The 21,548-nt window shown below is 41.3% G+C and overlaps 1 protein-coding gene across 1 annotated transcript in view; it reads left to right on the top strand.

Annotated features, from left to right (window-relative positions):
- Window positions 1-21,548, top strand: part of TANGO6 (transport and golgi organization 6 homolog (Drosophila)) — a 184,746-nt gene that overhangs the window by 132,781 nt on the left and 30,417 nt on the right. The window contains exons 15-16 of the mRNA XM_008567049.1: window positions 10,047-10,198; window positions 20,382-20,495. Coding sequence (XP_008565271.1) covers window positions 10,047-10,198; window positions 20,382-20,495 — 266 coding nt within the window. The remainder of the gene's footprint in view (window positions 1-10,046; window positions 10,199-20,381; window positions 20,496-21,548) is intronic.

Genomic DNA, 21,548 nt, shown 5'->3' with positions numbered 1-21,548 from the left:
CAGCCAGTGAGCGCTTTGAGCGAACCGGCCATCCCTATATGGGATCCGAACCCGTGGCCTTGGTGTTATCAGCACCGCACTCTACCGAGTGAGCCACAGGCCGGCCCCCATTGAATCTTTTTTATGTAATAAGTACACATTAAATGTTTTCATTGAATTAGCTAGATAGAAGGGTATTTCTCAAACTGGAGGTTTAGATATTAAATTCTGATATGTTTTTAGGGGTCTGTAAATTCTCTAAAGGAATTTTAAAATTGTTGTGTTTTCATTTTAATTATAATTCTGAATCACCTGGATCTCTGTTATAATCAAGTTGCACTGTACAATTTCAGTGCCCGTGTTTGTGTTTCAGAAACACCAGACTGAAACAACACTCAGAATGTAAACTTCTGATTACAGAGGAGTGCTGGCTATAAATGATCATTCAATCTTTGGAAAATATAATTGGTTTTACCCAATAGCTCCTTAACTAGCAGGATAGGATATCCCTTAGGTAATTCCTCTTAGTAGAGAGAGGAGCGTAGTTAGTAATTGTTTTATCTGTGTTCACTTCTGTGGCTCAAAAAAAAAAAAAAGGAAGGGAAAGAGGGAGGAGAGAAGGAAGAAGGTTTCCAGTACATGAATAATAGAAGGATGGTGTAAGAACTAGGCTGAGTGGAATTTTCTTTCTCACTTGATTTTTTCTCAATTTTAGTTTTATGACCTGTTTCAATGAATTAGGGGAATGTTTGAGCCCTTGAAATCAGCAGGTCCCCTGACTACAAAGTTTATTTTGTTAATTCAGATTTGATAGTGTCCCTTTACTATGTAAGTGTCTCTTGTTGCAAGTCATCTGAGATCCTTTATGGAAGAAGATGATATGCATAAATGAATCTATCAGTCTAGACTTCAATGTATCATTGAAAAGTCTGATGAAAAATCTTCCATCTCCTAATTTGTTTAAAGAATCTTCACAATGCCATAATTGATACAGGCACGTCATAAGCAGGTTAAAATTTTTTCAGCTCTCTCTCTTCACTATGCTCTTGATTTTTCACCTTCCAAAGCAACTCATTTTTATCAAGTTTGTTCAAACATATCTAGGTCCTTTACTGGCTTCCTTCCCCCCCACCCCCTCAGAAAATTCCCTTCACCGGCTTCCTTGAACACAGAGCTGTTTGCTTCTTAGTAAAGTTGATTATTGCTGACTTCCTGAGAAGAATATGGAGATGCAAATAGCCAGGTGTTGTCATTATCATTGCACAAAGTAAAAGCCGTTTAGAGCTAATCTAAGATAAATCTACTTGAGTGAGTTTCTAAAGGTGGTCTTGGGTTTATTGTGTTCATTTCCCTGAAACTGTTTAGAAATGCCTGAGGAAAAGATGATGGTCTCTTTAACTTCAGTTGGGTCTCTCTTGGTCTAAATATCGTAGTCTAAAAATAGGGGCGAGGGAATTTTGAAATCAATACATTTTTTGTAAAAGCTGTATAATATGCATATTTTTAAGGAGACAACAGGAGTGTAATGAATGTTTGCTCTTGTCAAGGGGAAATGTGTGTTTCAGATAAAAAGTGAGTTAGGATCTTGGAGTCTTGTGGTTCAAACTGAGTTTCAACTGAAGTAGTAGGAATAGAGAAAAATACATAAAACAAAAGCAAAACCCTCCTGAATGAGATAATTTTGGTTTTGTTGCTTAATCAGAAACTAAGAAATAGTAGTGGGTATCTCAGAGCCCCAGGTTTTAACCAATAATCAAATGGGTTAGCCAATAGTTGCAAAATATACTTAGCCTATAACTTCTTCTTGCAAGCTACTGTACATAGTTACTCACTTTTTCTTTAATAGGTTGGCAGATGTATAGAGATGACTTCAGGCCTTTGAAAGTCATATGTATATATGCTGGTACTATAAGAGTCATGCTGTGTACCAGGCTGTTGTCCCAATTAAAATTATAATTAGAAGAAAGAAAATTATTAGGTTTAATTTTTTCTCTTGTTATACGTTGGGTGTAAAACTGATTTTTGAGTCATTTAAAAAATATGTACTATCTTAAGTTCCGTTGTTTTAGCAAATCTAACTTTTCCTCATGTTTTGTATTGATAGACATAGAACTCACTTAAAAGTGCTCTACAAGGGGCCAGCCTGGTGGCGCACTGCTACAGTGCGCCACTTGGGAAGCGCGGTGGCGCTCCCGCTGAGGGTTCGGATCCCACGTACAGACCGGTTCCCGCTCACTGGCTGAGCGAGGTGTGGGAGCAACACCGAGGGTTGCGATCCCTTTGCCGGTCCCGGTCTGGTACGGGCGCGACACTGAGGGTTGCGATCCGTTGCCGGACACGAAAAAAGACAAAAAGGAAAAAAAAAAAAAAAGTGCTCTACAAGGGCCAGCCCGTGGCTCACTCGGTAGAGTGCGGTGCTGATAACACCAAGGCCACGGGTTCGGATCCTATATAGGGATGGCCGGTTTGCTCACTGGCTGAGCATGGCGCTGACAACACCAAGCCAAGGGTTGAGATCCCCTTACCGGTCATCTTTAAAAAAAAAAAAAAAAAAGTGCTCTACAGGTTTAAAGGACATTCCAGTTTTCATATTATATCAGTTAGAATGTTTTTGGTTACAGGTAAGGGAAATTTCCAACTAAACTGGCTTAGTAAGGAATGAATTATCACACCTAACAAAAAGTCAAGGATTGGTAATTCTTTGGCTCAGTGACATCATTCAAGACCCATATTCTTTTTATCTTTCTGTTCTGCCAGCCTCAGCTTATGGGTCTCATCCTCATGGTTTCAAGTTGGCTGCAGCAAATCTAAGGCAACTCTAACTCATATATCCTTAAGATAGCCAAAGGCAAAAAGTTTTCTCAAACTCTTCCAGCAGACTTTCCTTCAGTTGCTGCCCTGGCGGCTATGTTCTTTGACCACTTGCATTCATTTCGTTCTCCATAGAAACCTTGTCAGGCTGACTCCCACCTGGAGACTGGGATACAATAGTCTTGAGACACCAGTCACATGGCCTGATGAGAGCAAGAGGATGTCAGAGGCTAGCAGAGTCCCAGGAAATGGGGCAAAGCTGTAAACCCTGAAGAAGACCATGTCTGAGCAAGGATGTGACAAATCTAGGATATGCATGTGAAGCCTAAGGGAAATCCAGTCTGCAGAGAACGTAGTGGCAGGGCACTTTGAGAGTGGATGCATGAGTGTTCTAGCTCTTTTAGTCCAATACCTGGAAAACAAGGGGGCAAGTGGGTCCAGAGCCAGCTGACCAGGTACCATGCAGTGTCTTGAGATGGTGACCCTCCTACTGGCTCTGCTGGTTCTTAGGTGCACTTTGGGTGGGTTGGTGGAACACACAGTTAAGTGGATGCTCATTTTGAAAGGAGTAATGAAGCTCAGGGCAGGAATTTACATAAATGGAATGTTAAATTGTGATTTGTGAATGTAAAATGGTATGCTCTTGACTTACATGGTGGGTCAGTATGAGAAACACCCACATGATTTCTACATTGAATATAAAACTTCAGTTGTCCACTCTCCTCTACTAGTCTTCACTTTTCCCTCAGGTCTTCACATGACTTGTTCCTTCAGGCCTTCTCTTCTAAGAGCTTTTCCCTGAGCCCTCACTCCTGGCTCTCAAGCCCCCACATTCACCCCCATCTCTGCCTTCCTTACTTCATAGCCTTGATGGCTGCCAGAAAATTTATTTATTGTTTATCATCTTTTTCCCTAACTAGAAGTAGACTTCATGAAGATGGGGACTGTGCTTTCCTGTTCATGCTATGTACCAGTACCGAGAACATACTTGGAATGTTATAGGTACTCAGTTGAAGATTTGCTGGATGAATGAATGAAATAACCTCTTAGTGTTCTCCCTAAAGTTTTTGTCTCCTAGTGAATTGATATTCCTCCTTTTATTGGATAATAAGAGCTGTGTTTTCCATTTCCTTTTTTGCCTTAGCTACCAGGAAATACACTAAATTTTGGGTTCATTTGCAACAACCATCCTGAACTTGGGATGTCTGCACTCCTCTCACTGTAGAGCTTTTGAAATATTACTTTTGGGCTGAGCCCGTGGCACACTCAGGAGAGTGCGGTGCTGGGAGTGCAGCAGCGCTCCCGCCGCGGGTGTGGATTCTATATAGGGATGGCCGGTGCACTCACAGCGCTCACTGGCTGAGCACGGTGCGGCGGGTCTCAAAAAGGACAAAAAAAAAAAATAGTCTTTTTTTTTTTGGTGGCTGGCTGGCTTGGGGGTCCAGAAAAAAACAGTCATTTTTAAACACAGACATATCCAATGGGAGAGAACAGAGAGCCCAGAAATAAACACTTGCATATATGGTCAAATGATTTTTAACAAGGGTGCCGAGACCATTCAATAAGAAAAGAACTGTCTCTTTGGCAAATGGTGTTAGGAAAACTCAATATCCACATGCACAAAAGAATGAACTTGGACCCGCCTCCTTACACCTTATAAGAAATTAACTCAAACCGATTAAAGACCTAAATGTAAGATCTAAAACTATAAAACTCTTAGAACAAAACATAGGGGGAAAGCTTCATGACACTGGATTTGGCAAGGGTTTCTTGGAAATGACACCAAAAACACAGGCAACAAAAGAAAAAAAATTTATTATAAGTTGCCTTAAATCCTATATGGAAGTAAATGAGGATTGAATAATAATAAGTGAACTGATTGAAGGGTAACAGAGGGAGAAGTCAAAGAAGAATACCACACTTTTGAGCCTGAGTGAATAAGATAATACTGGAGCTGTTGCTTATAAAATAGGAACCAGATCAAACATTATTCATGGAAGTCTCTCTCTCACCATTTTGGCACATCTCACTCCATTGTTATTGCTTGGTCAGTTTTTTTTCCTCTTCTCCATTAGGCTTTGAGTGCTGTGAGGGCAGGGACTATATATTTCTTGCTTATGATTGGGTCCCCAGTGCCTGGCACATAGTACATACTTAAATATTTGATAAGTTAATTAATTTAGTATGCCCTTTTTTTTTTAACCATTTATTAAGCCCCTACCTTAGTAGACATTAACTTGTTCTTCATGTGCTCTTACCGTTTTCAACCTGCAATTACCCCTCCTTATGGATTTCCAAACTTCTTTCATTTTTCAGTGCCTTCCTTCCCAACAAGGAACCTTCCTTTAACCACAACAGCCTCCCACTCCAGGGCTCATGAATGTGTGCCTTTTCTTCCTTCCCAGTCTCCTAAATCTCATTTCCCTGATGACTAAACCAAAGGTGACTCATCAACTCACAGTTTACAACTAGAAGGGGCCAGAAAGATCATCTTATCTGACTGGCTCATCTCCACTTGGTCCAGAGAGGGGAAATGAGTACCAACGTGATACTGCTAGTTGACAGCAGGGCCCAAACTAGAACACAGATCTCTTAACTCTGGATTCCTATCTCACACTGCAGAACAAGTAAATTCCTTTGTAACTTCAGGAAGGGAGAGCACTACAACCAAATTAGAGTAGTATATTTCCCTCTTAGTTGGAAATATCTTAAATGCAGGAATTAAGTGTCATAGGAATTAAGTGTCAGACAAACTAAATTTGATCCCAGCTCTGTTTGCTCTTTGGACAAGTTATTTAACCCCTCTATCTTGATGTTTGTCCTTTGTATCTTTTTTCTATGCATTTGTATTTTTAATATACGTATTTAAATCTGTGAATGTGGTTGGTTAGTAATGAGAGAAGTTGGGGCCGGCCCGGTGGCGCACTGGATAAGTGCGCCGCTTGGGAAGCGCGGCGGCGCTCCCGCCCGAGGGTTCGGATCCCACATACAGACCGGTTCCCGCTCACTGGCTGAGCGAGGCGCGGGAGCAGCGCCGAGGGTTGCGGTCCCGTTGCTGGTCCCCGGTCCGGTGCGGGGGCAACACTGAGGGTTGCGATCCGTTGCCGGACACGGAAAAAGACAAAAGACAAAAAAATAATAATAATAATAATGAGAGAAGTTGTGTGTGTGCATTTTTACATACATAAATGGAATATACTGGTTCTGTTAGTTTCTTTTACTTAACAATGATTTTGAGGAGCCTTTTCCATGTCAGTGCATATAATTGTGTCCTGTTCCTTTTAATGACTGCATAGTGTTCCATAATGAGTATACCATAGTTATTCAACCACTTCCATATTAATTAACATGTAGTTTACTTCTTATTTTTCACTACTACAGTTGTGCAGTAAAATCTTTATGCAGATATTCTTTTTTTTTTTTTTGTCCTTTTTGTCTTTTTTCGTGACCGGCAACGGATCGCAACCCTCAGTGTTGCCCCCGCACCGGACCGGGGACCAGCAACGGGACCGCAACCCTCGGCGCTGCTCCCGCGCCTCGCTCAGCCAGTGAGCGGGAACCGGTCTGTATGTGGGATCCGAACCCTCGGGCGGGAGCGCCGCCGCGCTTCCCAAGCGGCGCACTTATCCAGTGCGCCACCGGGCCGGCCCCTTTATGCAGATATTCTTGTGTATATGTGTAACTACCCCTCTAGGATAATATTCAGAAATGTAAAGACCACGGGCTGGCCCGGTGGCGCACTGCTACAGTGCGCCGCTTGGGAGTGCGGCGGCGCTCCCACCGAGGGTTCGGATCCCACATACAGGCCGGCCGCTCACTGGCTGAGCGAGGTGCGGGAGCGACACCGAGGGTTGCGATCCTGTTGCCGGTCCCGAAAAAAGACAAAAAGGAAAAAAAAAAAAAAAAGAAATGTAAAGACCAGGTCAAAGAGTATACACATTCAAAGACTCCTCTTTTCTGCTCTGAAAATAGGCTATGGCTAAGTCACTACTGATTCAACTCTGGCATTATATAATGTTGATGTTAACCAGGCAGAGGGTGTCTTGTGACTGCATGTAGTATATTAGGAACTGGGAGCATTTTGGAGAAATTGCACCTTCATCATTTTCTTATACTGTGTGGAAGATACATTGTGTTCCTGACCTTGAGGGGGGAAAATAAAACAAAACAAAACAAAAATATTCTTTCTCTTCCTTCCAAGAGTCTGAGATTAGTGAAATAATGATCTCTAAGCAAACTCTACTTACTCTATGATAGCAAGAAACACCCAGAATTATAATTGTAGTACTTATCTGTTTATACCCAGCCCCTAAACTTTGGGCTTCTTAAAGGGTAGAGATGATGTTTTATCAATTTTTGTCTCCTAGGACATTAGCATGATACCTAGCAAATAATTACGTTTTGTTGAATAAATTAATGAATTCAGTTCAACATTTCTCTTTGTTGAGTACCTAGAACATGCAAAGACTGCTAAGAATTGATAGGAACAGAGATGAAGCAGTCAAAGTTCTATCCTCAGGGAATGTATAGTCTTATGGGAGAAATAGATATAGGCTTAAAATTTCTAGGAATCAGGGCATTAGTGACAAATGTGATTTAAGCCAAAATGACTTAAGTACAAAGTATGTAGGACTTGCATGGAGATCTAATTAAAGCTTACTGAGGGAGGCTGACCAGTTGACTCACTTGGGAGAGCGTGGTACTGATAACACCAAGGTCAAGGGTTGGGATCCCTGTACCGGCCAGCCGCCCCCAAAGAATAAAACAAAAATGAATAAAGCTGACTGAGGAGATGAGGAAGGTTTCACAAAGGAAGTGGCATTTGATCTGGGCATATCAGTGATTTTTTTAATATAGGTGATCATTTTGGTAATTAAGAACAGCATTTGAACAAAGGCTTCAGAAAAAATTTTGTCAACATAAAGATATGTATCCTTGGGACTTCAAAAATGCTAAAAGTGGAGTTATCTGTACTTGGGCTCTGGAACTAGGATGTCAACCAAGATCAAGCCAAAACAGCTTTAGTTCTTGGTATGTCTGTGGAGGGAGAAGTTGCTTCCATATATAGAAACACATATATAAAAGACCTTCAATTCTGAATGTCTTAACATGCTGCTATTTCTCCTGTCTTTAAAAACAAAATACAACTAAAACTTCTTTTGGCCCCACTTTCTTGACCAGCTGCCACCCCATTTCTTTGATCTGCCTTGCAGAAAAACTCCTTAAGTTATCTTTCTGTCCCCAATTCATCTTCTCCCATTCTGTCTTAAATCTACTTCTATCATGCTCTCACCCCCACCAGTCCATCAAAACTGTTCTTGTCAAGGTCAACAGTGACTTCATTGCTACTCAGTCTAATGGTCAACTTTTAGTCTCCTCCCTTCCCGACCTGTTAGCAGCATTTGATGCAGTTGACCATTCCTTCCTCTCTGATACACTTTCTTCCTTTAATTTCTAGGATATCACACTAATTTTCCTCCTACTTGATTGGTCATTCCTTTTCGGTCTCCTTTGCTGGTTCCTCCCCTCCCAGACCGCTTACTGTTGAAAGGCCTAGGCTCCGGCCTTGGTCTGCTTCTTTTCTCTGCTTACATTCATACCTTTTGTTATCATATCTCATAGTCTGAAAGCTTTAAATATAATATGTATTCCATTGATTCCAGAATGTATTTCTCCGGCTCAGACCTTTGTTCTGAACTCTATTCTCATATATCTTCAGCTACCTACTAGACATGTCCAAAACTGAATCCTGATCCTTCCTCCTACCTCAAACCTGCTTCACTTAGAGACTTTCCCTTCTCAGTTGATCATAACTTCATCCTTCCAGTCACAAAAACAAAAATCCTAGAAGTCATTCTTGGAGTCATCAGGAAATCATGTTGGCTTTATCTTCAGAATATATACAGTATCTTTTTCTCACCACCTCTTCTGTTCAAGGTGCCATCTCTCTCCAGCAGCTTACTGCAATAGCTTCCAACTTGTACCCTTGCTCCACCCCAGACACACATGGTGTGTTCTCCACACTGCAGACAGAGTGACCTTTTTGCACTCATTTGCTCAAAATCCTCCAAAGGCCTCTCATTTTACTCAGAGAAAAAACCCAAGTCCTTATAGTGGCCTACAAAGGCCCTTCAAGATCTGCACCACAACCCTACCCCTGCCCTTACCCCTCTCGCCTCATCTTGGGCTTCCACAATTCCTAAGACATGCCAGGCATGCTCCTGCACAGCTGTTTACACTGGTTGTTGCCTCTTTCTGGTGAGCTTTTCCCCCAGATATCCACGTGGCTGACACCCTCACCTTCCAATCCTTGCGTAGTCATCATCTGAATGCAAATCTACCCTGATTATCTTTTAAAAATTTGAAGTCTGTCACCATCCTCATTGTTCCTTATATCCTTTACTCACCTTACTTCCCCCCCCCATAGCATTTATGACCTTCTAACATACTATATAATTTACACTAGACTCTAGGCTCCACAAGAGGAGGAATCATTGTCTCTTATTTGCTGGCATATCCCAAGCACCTGGAACAGTGCCTAGCATTTACTAGGCCTCTCAATAAATATTTGCCAAATGAATGAATAAATCAGAGTTCTCTATTCAACAAGGATTCAAAATATCTTCATTGTTTTTCACTCAATTTGCTTATCTGAACAGGCAAATAAGTAGGAAAAGTACGGGGCTGATGACTGAGGTCTAGCGTGGGGCCACACTTGCTATTTGTGTAATAACCATGGGCTAATGAGAGTTGTTTTGGGTTTGTGAAAGTTTAAGCTATATATTTATGACATATACATTTTCTTTTATGTATATGTAAAATTTTAAAAGGTCCCTGTAATCTGACTCTGAAGATAACAGCTACTAACATTATGGGGAATATCTTCTTCACATGTTTTATTGCTACATATAGATTTTTAGAATAAAATTGAGATTCTACTTGCTTTTTCACAAAACCATACATCATGAATATTTTCCCTGACATGAAATATTCTTCCAGAGCATGATTTTTACTGGTTATGTAAGTACTTTAAAAAGCATAAGATACCATGCAATGTACCATGGTGATATTATTATTCCTTCTTCAAGAAGCTGAGATTTTGGCTGACTGGTTAGCTCAGTTGATTAGAACGCAGTGCTGATAACACCAAGGTCCCGAGTTCAATCCCTGTACTGGCTAGCCACCAAAACAACAACAACAAAAAAAAAGCTGAGATTTTGTTTTAAAAGATTTTGATTTCTTCCCTTTTTCTGTAGGGGACATGGTCTCAAAGTACCGAGAACCTTTGATCCATACCTTCCTAAGGGGAGCAAGAGATCCAGATAGTGCTCACCGGGCCAGCAGCTTAGTCAACCTTGGAGAACTGTGTCAGAGGCTGGACTTTTTGCTGGGTGCTGTGGTTCATGAGGTATGCATGTTGCTTCCTTTCTCTAAAGCTTATTTTCACTTGGACCTATGATACAGCTTGGGACTGGGAGTCAGGAGACATGTGTTCTTTTTCCAGACCTGCCCCTGCCTCCCTGTGAGACAGGACAAGCAAATCACTTAACTTTCTTAGGCTCATTTTTTTCATATGTATATTGAAAATTATATTCGTAAGAATTTCTTTCTTTCTTTTTTTTTAAAGATGACCAGTAAGGGGGTCTTAGCCCTTGGCTTGGTGCTGTCAGCACAACGCTCAGCAGTAAGCGAACTGGCCAGCCCTATGTAGGATCCGAACTCATGGCCTGGGTGTTATCAGCACCGCACTCTTCCGAGTGAGCCACAGGCCAGCCCTAGTAAGAATTTCTTAGTTGCGAGTGACAGGAAATCATTTTAATCTACTTAAGCAATAAAAGATGACTTATTATAAATATTCCAAGGTAACTAACAGAATTGAAGAAACTTTGAAGAAGGGTAGATAGAACTTTACCCTGGATCTTTGGGCCATCTGGGAGTTTTATCTCTATTTACAGAACATATCTTAGGCAAATACTCTAATTGGCCCTCTTTGGTCACAGGTGCCCTGTGTTCAGGGGGATGGGGTATTTTACCAGAAAAGACTTAAGTTCCATGTTTTGTTCACCAAACAAATTATACCCAATGTCTGGCACATAGTAGGTACTCAGTAATTGTTGAAAGGATGAGTGGATAGCCAAAATAATAGCCGTATGAGGTGTTGGGGCTGGAAGCTCCTTCTGGTTTCAGAGTTGATGATTTTATGAAATCTGTATCTTGCTGTTGTCCTCTATGACCATGTTCCTTTGGCTTCTTAAATTTTATCTTTGCCTTGAATTTATTTAGTTATCAGTATATCAATATATGTGCCAGCCGGTTAGCTCAATTGATTAGAGTGTGGTGCTGGTAACACCAAGGTCCAGGGTTCAATCCCTGTACTGGCCACCTGCCAAAAACAAAACAAAAGAAAAGCAATATATCAATGTATATCTTGAGCACCTACTATGTGCTACAGATGATGATGGGCAGAAAAGGTCTAGTTTATATGTAGCCAGGACTCTTTTTACTATCAATGTACTTGACCATCTTAAATCTTTTCTGGAAGAAGATGGCTTATAAATTATAAATAAGTAAAATACAGTTTAAGTTAACTTTTTATTTATGAGAGACCCAGATTTCTCATCTAGAGCACATAGCTTCACAAGAACAAATCACAAAAAGAAAACTGTAATACTGGCTTCTTTTACAATCATCAGTATGCTAAGGCTGAACATCAAATCTTAAGAGGTACCTACTGAGGGGGGATTTTCTTCAGTGTGGGGTAGTTGTGTTCATATCAATAAGCAGAGAAGCGCACTCGCAAATGTATCTATACACTTGAATTTATGGTTTTTCCTGATTCCTGAGCTTTACACATTTTGCTTTGTTGGTTATAAAAACTACTCTCATTGTTAAATTCCAGACTAGGATTTTTAGGAAAGTTATATATCAGTCATTTCCTCCCCTTTAACTCTTCCTTGAGGTATCACCAGGTACACCTCTATCCCCAAATTTTTGTGCCCTTTTTAAACTAAATTAGAAAAAACAATTAACACCTAGTTAAAACCTTAAGTTCTGTAATATACATGAATCATTAGGTACCTCGTCTTTGGTTGTTTTGGATGGTACTTAGCAAATCTCTTATTTCTTTAGTAATATTAACTTGTAACACTTAAGAGAAGGCTTTTGTGAGTCTATTTGGTTATATTGTCTGAAGATTTCAGCCTAGTATAATTTCTCTGGGTCAAATACTGAAGTGGTTTCCACATTTTTTCTCTGTTTTCTTGTTCTCTTCATAAGACTCAAACCAAACAGAATCGTAAACCATGAACTGAAACTGCTGGACCATGAGCCAAACCACACCCAAATATTATTATTTTTAATAATGGCTTTACTGAGATATAATTCACATACCATACAATTCACCCATTTAAAGTGTACAATTCAGTGGTTTTTAGTATATTGGCAAAGTTGTAACAGTATCACAAAAATTTTTTTAAACATAGCCATTATCTATGCAAAAATTTTCCCCAGATCTCCAAGTGGATCAGCTCAGCCTTGATGGGATCCATATATGGTCTAAAGCTAATGAACCTGAGCAGCCTGAACATCATGATCTCTAAACCCAAACAGTGAGATCATATTTCTTTTTGACTCCTTAGACTCTTTCCTTTCTCTTTCTCTATTTTTTTTTTTTTTCTTCTAAAAAAGATGACCAATAAGGGGATCTTAACCTTTGACTTGGTGTTGTCAGCACCACGCTCACCCAGTGAGCAAACCGGCCATCCCTATATAGGGATCCAAACCCGTGGCCTTGGTGTTATCAGCACCGCACTCTCCCGAGTGAGCCACAGGCCAGCCCCTCCTTTCTCTCTTTTAAGGAAACTGCAGCATGCTGGCGACATGTGATTTGCTGTCAGAAGTGTTGGAGAAATTTCTTGCTTTGGTTGATTAGGAAGATTGAGCTAAAGCAGATTTTGTAACATTCAAGAAGTATCATCTTTCTGGAGGCCCACCCGACCAAAAAACCCAATTTGCCAGGCACCCTTGGGGATGGGAATCAATGAGGGCCCACCTCCACCTCCTACTTACCTGTGTTTACTTGAGCAAATGAGACTCTCAGCTCAGTTTCTTGATCTAGAAAATGGGACTAAAATACCTACAATGCAAGATTGTTACAAGGATCTAGAGATAATATATATGCTTGATATAATGATTTATTCAACAATTTTAATCAAGAGCCAAGTAGTATTCCGGACACATAAGACATATCACTCTTAAAGGTAAACAATGATTCCCATTTTCATGGAGTTTCCATTCCAGGGTGAGGAGACAGACAAGAAATAATATACATATTCAATCAGTAAAGTATATATAGTATGTTAGACAATGGTAAGTGCTATGGCAAAATAAAAAAGAGGAGAGGAAGGGAGAATCAGGATTGTAGTATTAGGTGGTGGGGAGGTTGCAGTATTAAATAAGAAAGGTGACATTTGAGTAAAGACATTTTACATTTCTGTATAAGATTTTTCTTTAAGGAGCATCTTGGTCATTTGAAGTGGGCTGATGACAGTGATGAGGATGAGCACCAAGGAAATGAGAACAACAGGTAGCCAATGTCTTTAAAATGTCCCCAGTTGTACATTTACCAAACTCCTACAATGTGTCAGGCTCTTTGTTAAGGGCTGGGGATGCAAAATCCTATCAGACACAACTGTACCTCCTGGGCATGGGTAATCTGTAATCTGGTGTAAGATACATACATCAGTGATTACAGATATAGCCCACTGGGATAGGTGCTGTGAGAGCACATTTGAGGAGCCCCTTGGTCAGGTTTGGGTGTTGACAAAGAGGTCCTGGAGGAAGAGACCCTTGAAGCTGAATCTGGAGAACAGGTAGAAGTTAGGTGAGCCAGGAAGGCAGAGGTGAACATTTCAGCAGAGGGAGCAGCTTGTTCAAGGACATGGCAGTGTGGGATGCATGACATGCTCAAAGGACTACAGGAAGATCCCAAAGGCTCAGCTAGAGTGAAGGGGCGGAGGGGCTAATTAAGACAGGAGCTGAGGCAAGATAGGCAGGGGCCACGTCATGAGGGCCTTAGCTTTATGGCTTCCGGGCACACAACAAGAATCAAGCATTGCTTATTTAGCCTTCAGAAATAAAAGTACAAATAGGTAGTATGGGTGAAGTGCAGATAGGTAGGCTGTTTGTCTACCATGAGTGCTGGCACAACAAGAAGCACCATTTGTGACCCTGGGACCTTCTTTATGTCTCAACCTTAAAATCAGGATGAGGAGCTGCTGCTATGGGGTTACTTACCTGGCAAATCTCTTGTCCAGTTCTCCTGCCCCACTTCTGGAGACCTGGATTGTTTTACATCAATCCCAGGAGTGTTGACGATTATTAATAAATTGTGAGCACAACAAGGGCAGAACAAATCTTTATTCACCTTTTCATACCCCCTAGTACCTATCATAGTGCTTGACATATAGTGGATGCTAAGTGTTGGCTGATCAATATTGAGTGAAGAAGAGGGTAAGGCTGGTTGGGAAGACTAGTTACTACATGTTTAAAAAATAGTCATAATAGCAAGCACTTAATACTCTTCTGAGTGCCTTAATGATCCAATCCTCACAGAGGAAACTGAGGCATAGCGAAACTAAATAAGTTGCCAAGATCACGCAGATAGGAAGTGGCGGGCCAGGATTTAAATGCCGACAGTTGGTTCCAGAATCTGTGCTCTTAACCACTCCTCCATATTGTCTCTCAGTAAATGTTTTTAGTTCATTTATAAGATTGCTTTTGTGCCTTTGAAACGGAAGAGGATTGCCATATGAGAAAAGCTACAGACAGGAAGGGTCATGTAGCTGTGTCTTAATAGAGCTTTTTTTTGGCAGTGAAACTTTAGAAGGCAGTATATTCTCTCTGATTTGAAAAACCAGGTGTTTCCATCTCATATAATTTTGTCTCTTCTTTTTAGATGTTCCTTCTTATGTAGCATCCCATGCTTGCCTTGTCATCAGTGCCAAACCAGCTACCTTGGATGGACTACAAGTTTGAACATGCTTGGACACCTGCCAGTCTTAGTATTTCAGCCATTGAGTCTTTCTAGAGTCAGACAACTCTAGTCCATTCACATGGAAAGAATGGGATATTTGGCTTGGCTCTTAAGTAGTTCTTCATTCATTTGTTTATTCATTCAGCAAATATTTATTGAGCACTTACTCTATGCCATTTAGGACTATAGCCAAGCCATGTGCTAGGTGCTGGGGACCCAGCTGTGAACACAACAAAGTCCCTGTCCTCATGGACCTGACATTCTTGAGAGGAAAGGTAGACAATAAACAAGTAAACAAATATGACCATGTCAGGTGGTGGTAAAGTGCTAAAGAGAGAATCTAGTAAGATAAGGAGCACAAAGGGAGCTTGTTATTGTATATCACTTGGATGTACAAGAAAGGCTTTACTGATGAGTGACATTTGAGCAAGGACGGAAGGAAGCAAGGGGTGCATGTAGATACCAAGGGAGGGAGCATTCCATGCAGAGGGAGATGCAAGTACAGAGGTCCTAAGGCAGGTGTAGGCTTGGTGTGCTGAGGAACAGCAAGGCCAGTGTGGCTTGAGAGAAGAGAGGGTACGAGAAAGAATTGTAGGAGCTGGCATCAGAAAGGTGGTGGCCAGTCCAAATGGGGCCCTCTACAGACTTTGGTTTTTTCTGTGAGTGAGATGGGAAGCCAGAGCAGAGGAATGAAACTATTTAACTTACTTTTAAAAATTACTGTGGCTTCATCTATGACAATTTTTTCAGTGTCCCATGAAAGCTCTTGAAGTTTTTTGTAGTTTTGAAAATGCTTAGCTCCAGTGTATGCTAGTGGAGAAGGAACTTTAACATTGGGGAAACCTGTCTTTGACTGCAAACTGAAGGAATTCTCCTTCGTGAGCAATTTTCATGTGCCAGGTATGCTAGAGATCTCAGATAAAGGATCCAATCTCTTCCTTTAAGGAAATCTCCTCAGAGTGGGAAACACAGAGTAACCAGACAGTGGACTAGAGCAATATGGTTAGAGGCCACACAGGGTGCTGAGGGAACGCAGAGCTGGGACCCTGTTAAACTTGTCAGGTCATCGAAAAGGTTGCATTGATCAAGTGTTAGTCAGGCAGAGGAGGAGGAGAAGCCAAGCTATTTCAGTATAAAATTGAACAAGCTGGCTGGTTAGCTAAATTGGTTAGAGTATGGTGCTGATAACACCAATGTCCAGTGTTCAAATCGCTGTATTGGCCAGCAAAAAATAAAAAAGTAGCCATCATGGTCTCTTCTAACATAATCTGATCTGGGGGCATCAGTGCCCTTTCTCCCTAGTTTTAACTCTTGGGCATCTGAAGAAAGCTGTCCCAACGGTTGAGTGGTCCAGGTTTGGGCACTGTCTGTGCTACGACTGTACTGGCTGGTGGGGAGGGATATAAAGTGTAAGCTCAACCCTTCCACAGTCTTTGTACTGGGAATTCAGGTTTTTCTTCTCCGTTGATGTCAAGATTTAACCTATTTAGAGAGCATTCTTACTATTTTCCCCAATTTCTGTGTATTCTTGTCAAGAGCTGTGTTGCACAAAACCAAATCTTGAGAGGTTCTTTCATCTGTATTACTCTCTATGAGAAGTACATATGATTTAGGTGAACCATAGTGAGAGGCCTGTCCTTAATACAGCAAATAAGATGTGTCCCAGGTGACAAATTTATTGCACAGTCTACTGTTAATGTGCTGCCTAGAATTCCACATATCGGAACTTTGGGGTCTACTGCATGATCCCGTTGAATGGTCTGAATTTATTATCACTTTTGCCACAATAAGCTCTGTTTCCTAAGTGATAGGGCTCTTGCAGTTCGAGGATATGTAGACCCCTGAGATGAGGACTTGGGTGGATGTTCTGGGAAGCCCCAAGGAAGCTGAAGTTGCTACCATGGTTGCCTCCATGGCAGGTTGATTGAGTAAACCGAGCTCATACTAATTATTGCCACTCTGCTTTTGCTGTTAAGGTTTCTCAGTTTGCAGATGGTCTAGTTTCAGACAAATTAACAGACCAACAGAATTTTAACAAAGGAAGCTTTAGGAAAAGGGATGAAGATACAGCTGGAAAATTGAAGTCATGCTTCCTTGATACATACCTGAACTCTGGTACCTTCTCACCTGGAGTTTTCCAGAGTCAGTTGGTAATCTTGTCATTTTTAAATAGTTCTGATTATGCTTGGTTTGTGCCAGCTGTTTGAGGAATGGTGTTTTTCCTTATTTCTATTGGCTCCTGTCAAGTGTTAAATTGCTTAAACTGACCTTTAATTTTTCCAAAGCAATCATCAGTCTCTGTGTATGGCTTTCAGAATTGGATGTGATTTACATGATTTAGCCAGTGAAGAGAAAGCTTTCCATCCTATGGTTTATTTGAATAGGTACGTTTTCCCTCAGGGCAGGTGACGCGAAGATCATAGAATGGGTTTCTGCCTCCTGGGAGGACTTAGAAACAGAATAGAAATATCACACCAATTCATAAATTAGTAAAAACCTTACATCATGTATCTATCATTCGCCAGGGCTTTTAAGGGTGTAACACAATGTTGGGTATGTCCTTAGGATTGGAAGTGAAAGACTAAGCATGGAGTGACTTGTTCAGACTGGATAGATGGAAGAGAGTGGCCATGCCTCCTGCCTGCTTCTAGTCTTTGACGAGGGTCTGTCCCACTGGCCTGCAGGAGAACAGCATTATGAGCTGTTATGGGAGCTTGGCTGAACAGAAGAAGGCTGTTCTTACCTCTAGATAAATATCTGAAAGACCATATTAAAATCCTGATGCTCTAAAACATTATGCATGACCAGCTGTTATACATGTCATAGGATTTGGTCCTGATGGCAGAGGCATTGAGGAAAGTTCACAAATGTTCTTCCTTTGTCAGGTCTCTTCCTGATTGTACTAGGTGGCTGATTGCAGATGAGCTTGGTCCAGTCTGATGCATAAAATCACCAACAGCCTGCGGCAGACAGGAGGCCATCCCAGCTGATCTCAGCAAGGCTGTAATCGTCAGCTCCTCTCACAGTCATGCCTTCAAGGGGGAGAGGGATTTGAGAATTGGCCTTGAGGGCTGGCCAGATAGCTCATTTGGTTAGAGCGTGGTGTTATAACACCAAGGTCAATGGTTCAGATCCCCATACCAACCAGCCAGCAAAAAAAAAAAAAAGAAAGAAAGAAAAGAAAAGAAAAAGAATTGGCCTTGAAGGGAAAGCCCTTTTCCAGCCAGGAGGCTGAAGCCTAGATATCTCAATTGTGGAATTAATGCCTGACAGTCAGAGCTGGCCTTACACTGATAGCTGAGGCGGAAGCGTGGCTTGCCCAGCACAGTGAGCCAGAATAGAGGTAACGAACAAAAATACGAACAGGATTCTAGGCCAGGAAGCTTTGTTCTGCCAAACATGGAAGCATGGGCCCAAAGCTAAACCTTAGGGGAAGGGGGCAAAATGCTTGGGAGCCTCTGTTCATTACATGGCCCTGGGCTGGCTTTTGTACATGAGTTATCAGATTGAGTAAGCTAAACTTTTGTGTGTCAAGAAGGACTCAGACCTAGCTCTAACTTGTTTCTCTGATTTCAGCTCTTACCTCGTAAATACTAAGCCTGAAAGTGGAGGTGGCTATTATACTGTTTTCTGTTTGGAGGTTGCCCAAGGAATTCCTCTTAGGATGGACTTGCTTCCACCGTTAATGCCAGAGGCGTGGAAGCTACTGCTGGCCTTGGGGTCGGAAGGTCCCAGGTTACAGGCAGAAGCAGCTTACTAAGTCTTATTGGAAAACAGCCCCTAAAGAGTTGAGCTTTTCTGGGATTTCCCTTCACTTGCAAGCGTCAAGTTTGTCTAATAAATGTACAACTTGATTAAATGCCAGTGCCTCACAGATGCAATTATATTCAAGAACAAGCTTCTTCTAATCTCTCTCCCCTCACTGATTAATTAGACACTTTGAACTATGCCCAACTGTTTGAAAGCTGTGAAAAATACAACCTGCATAGTTAAATTTTCCGCACAAGCCTATTTCCTCATTTGTGCCTGTATTCACCATTCTTTAAGCATAATATGTATTTATACATGTTCCCAAACACACAATCTGGCTATTTTCTTATCGTAGTTAGAAATCCCTCCACTGGGCTGGCCAGTTAGCTCAATTGGTTAGAGTGTAGCCTTCTAACACCAAGGTCACAGGTTTGGATCCCTGTACCGGCTAGTTGCCAAAAACAAAAGCCCGTCTATTGTTGGCCCAGAAATACACTCACATAGTAAATCCAATAACAAAAGTATGTGAAAGATCAATTGAATAATTTAGACATATCTTCAGAAGGTTGCTGCCATCAGTCACACTTTGAAAATCTGTTTTTTCTTTTTAAAATCTTTCTTGAATGCCTCAGAAGTGTTTGTTATGGTTTTGTTGTTGTTAATGGTATCTCTTCATTGAGAGTTTTGAATATTTTTGTGCCTACTAGGAGCCAGGCAGGGGCAGGATGGTCCTGGCAGGTACAGGGTATAGAAACTGTCTCATTTTATGACATATAATTATTATCTAGATATCTGGCACCGTGTTTTGCAAGTAATTTCCAGTCTTTCTTTTCTGTTGTAGAACTGTCTTTTAAAGTAATTGAGCACAGAAAGATCTATCCTACAAATGAAGAAGCCTAGTCAGGGAGTCTCTGATATTGGCCCCTGCTGACTCACATGGGGTGTACACTAGATTTGTAGGACTGGGATGTCTGGACATGCTGAAGAAGATCAGTTTGAATATTTCTGTATTTCTGTATCCCTGGGCTGAAACTTTCATTAATGGTACATTTATATTCATGCCAGGCCTTGAACTCTGATGCTTCCTTAGGTAAATCTATATGGCCCTCAGTCCCCAGAAGCAGCTGTGTTTTGGACCATCATTTTTCTTTAGATTTGATGTTCTCAACAAGGGACAAGTAACAGTTCTTTCCACTTTGGAGGAAATATTTGCGTTTGATCTTGCCTTTTAAAAAATACTTTTATTTTTTTATTTTTTTATTTTTTTTTATTTTTTTATTTTTTTTTATTTTTTTATTTTTTTTTTTTTTTGTCTTTTGTCTTTTTTCCATGTCCGGCAACGGATCGCAACCCTCAGTGCTGCCCCCGCACCGGACCGGGGACCGGCAACGGGATCGCAAGCCTCGGTGTTGCTCCCGCGCCTCGCTCAGCCAGTGAGCGGAAACCGGTCTACACGTGGGATCCGAACCCTCGGACGGGAGCGCCGCCGCGCTTCCCAAGCGGCGCACTATCCAGTGCGCCACCGGGCCGGCCCCTAAAAAATACTTTTAATATACATGTATTCCTTCCCACTCCCTAACCTCACTCCTGAATTCCAAGCCAGATTTTATCCTTTTTCCAGAAAAGCCAGACTGCTTCAGGATCTTTACCACTAGATCTTGCCCTCTTTATTGAGGATGAGGAAACCACCCACCCCTCTCTAAGCCAGATTGCTCTTGATGGACATGTAGTAAGTGGAACACAGTTGAAAGGCTGTAGGTAATTGTGCAATCCTGATTTTTACTGACTTCTTCCTTTACCCTCCTAGATAACAGCTTGCCTGATTGCTGTGGCTAAAACAGACCGTGAAGTTCAAGTGCGCAGAGCTGCCATCCACGTGGTTGTGCTCCTGCTTCGGGGACTCAGCCAGAAAGCTACTGAGGTAAGTCAGTCTCTCGCCATTTGCACCTTCTCCATCTCTTTTTTTTTTGTTTATTAGTCTTCCTTTTACCAGGGCAGGCCCCAAACTTTTTCCCTAGATGGACTCATACAAATGAATCAATCAACAGGGATTTTGTTGCAAGAAAATGGTATCGTTTGCATTTTTAATAAGAGTCTCTATTTCCTCTGTAACATATGGGGCAAACTTCACACTAATTTCTGCAGAAAAACCAGAGCCCAGGCTTACAGACTGAGGCTCTGAATCCTGGCAATCTCCTCACAGGGGCAGGTTCCAAGGTAAGCTAACTGGAACACATTAACCCTGCCTCTGTAGCCTGAACTTTAGTGACTTGTCTTTCTGACTCATTTAATTGTTCATGCTGAATTACTAAAGGGCCTCATTTAAGATGTTTCCTTTCTAGCTAAGTTCAATCCATAAGATTTTAGTTGCTGCATAAATTAAATGTTCTTCCTCCTTCAAGTGGGTTTGGCTGGATTTCTCCCCAGTGTGTGGCCAATACAAAAAGTATATATAACCACATGTGTGCTAAGAATGACTGACCTCTAAATTAATTTTCTTCTTGATTTTAATGGAAGCTCATTCCCAGTTGACTTCATATAGAAAGTTTACATTAATAATTCACTTCTTGGTATCCATAATACTCATCTGTGGCTGGTATTTAACCAAGTGTCAGTGAAGTCATTATAAGAGTGATTGTTTTGTATACATAGAGGCTTTATTCATGCTAGAATTTTACCATATTAAGTTTCTGACACCATTTTTGTACAAGCACAGACTTGTTAGTTATCCTCTTCCTTCCCTACACAGCCATATTTTCTCTTTAAATACCTACTTGCTGTTGTTTTGGCTCAGTAGCTAGACTATTGAATTTCCAAATGGCTACTTCCCTGTGCTTTACCCTCAGCTGCATTTCTCTCCCTCTCATCTGCCTTGTGTAGATTAAAGTTTGGACTGAATGATTTTATCTGGTATGAACATGTTCAACTACAAATTATAAAAACTCCAACTAAAATGGCCTAAACAAGTAAGGAT

Source organism: Galeopterus variegatus, unplaced genomic scaffold (assembly GCF_000696425.1).
Source record: "Galeopterus variegatus unplaced genomic scaffold, G_variegatus-3.0.2 Scaffold18, whole genome shotgun sequence".
NCBI classification, from domain to species: domain Eukaryota; kingdom Metazoa; phylum Chordata; class Mammalia; order Dermoptera; family Cynocephalidae; genus Galeopterus; species Galeopterus variegatus.
Note: the sequence above shows the minus strand (reverse complement) of the source record. Positions and strands in the feature narration are given on the sequence as shown.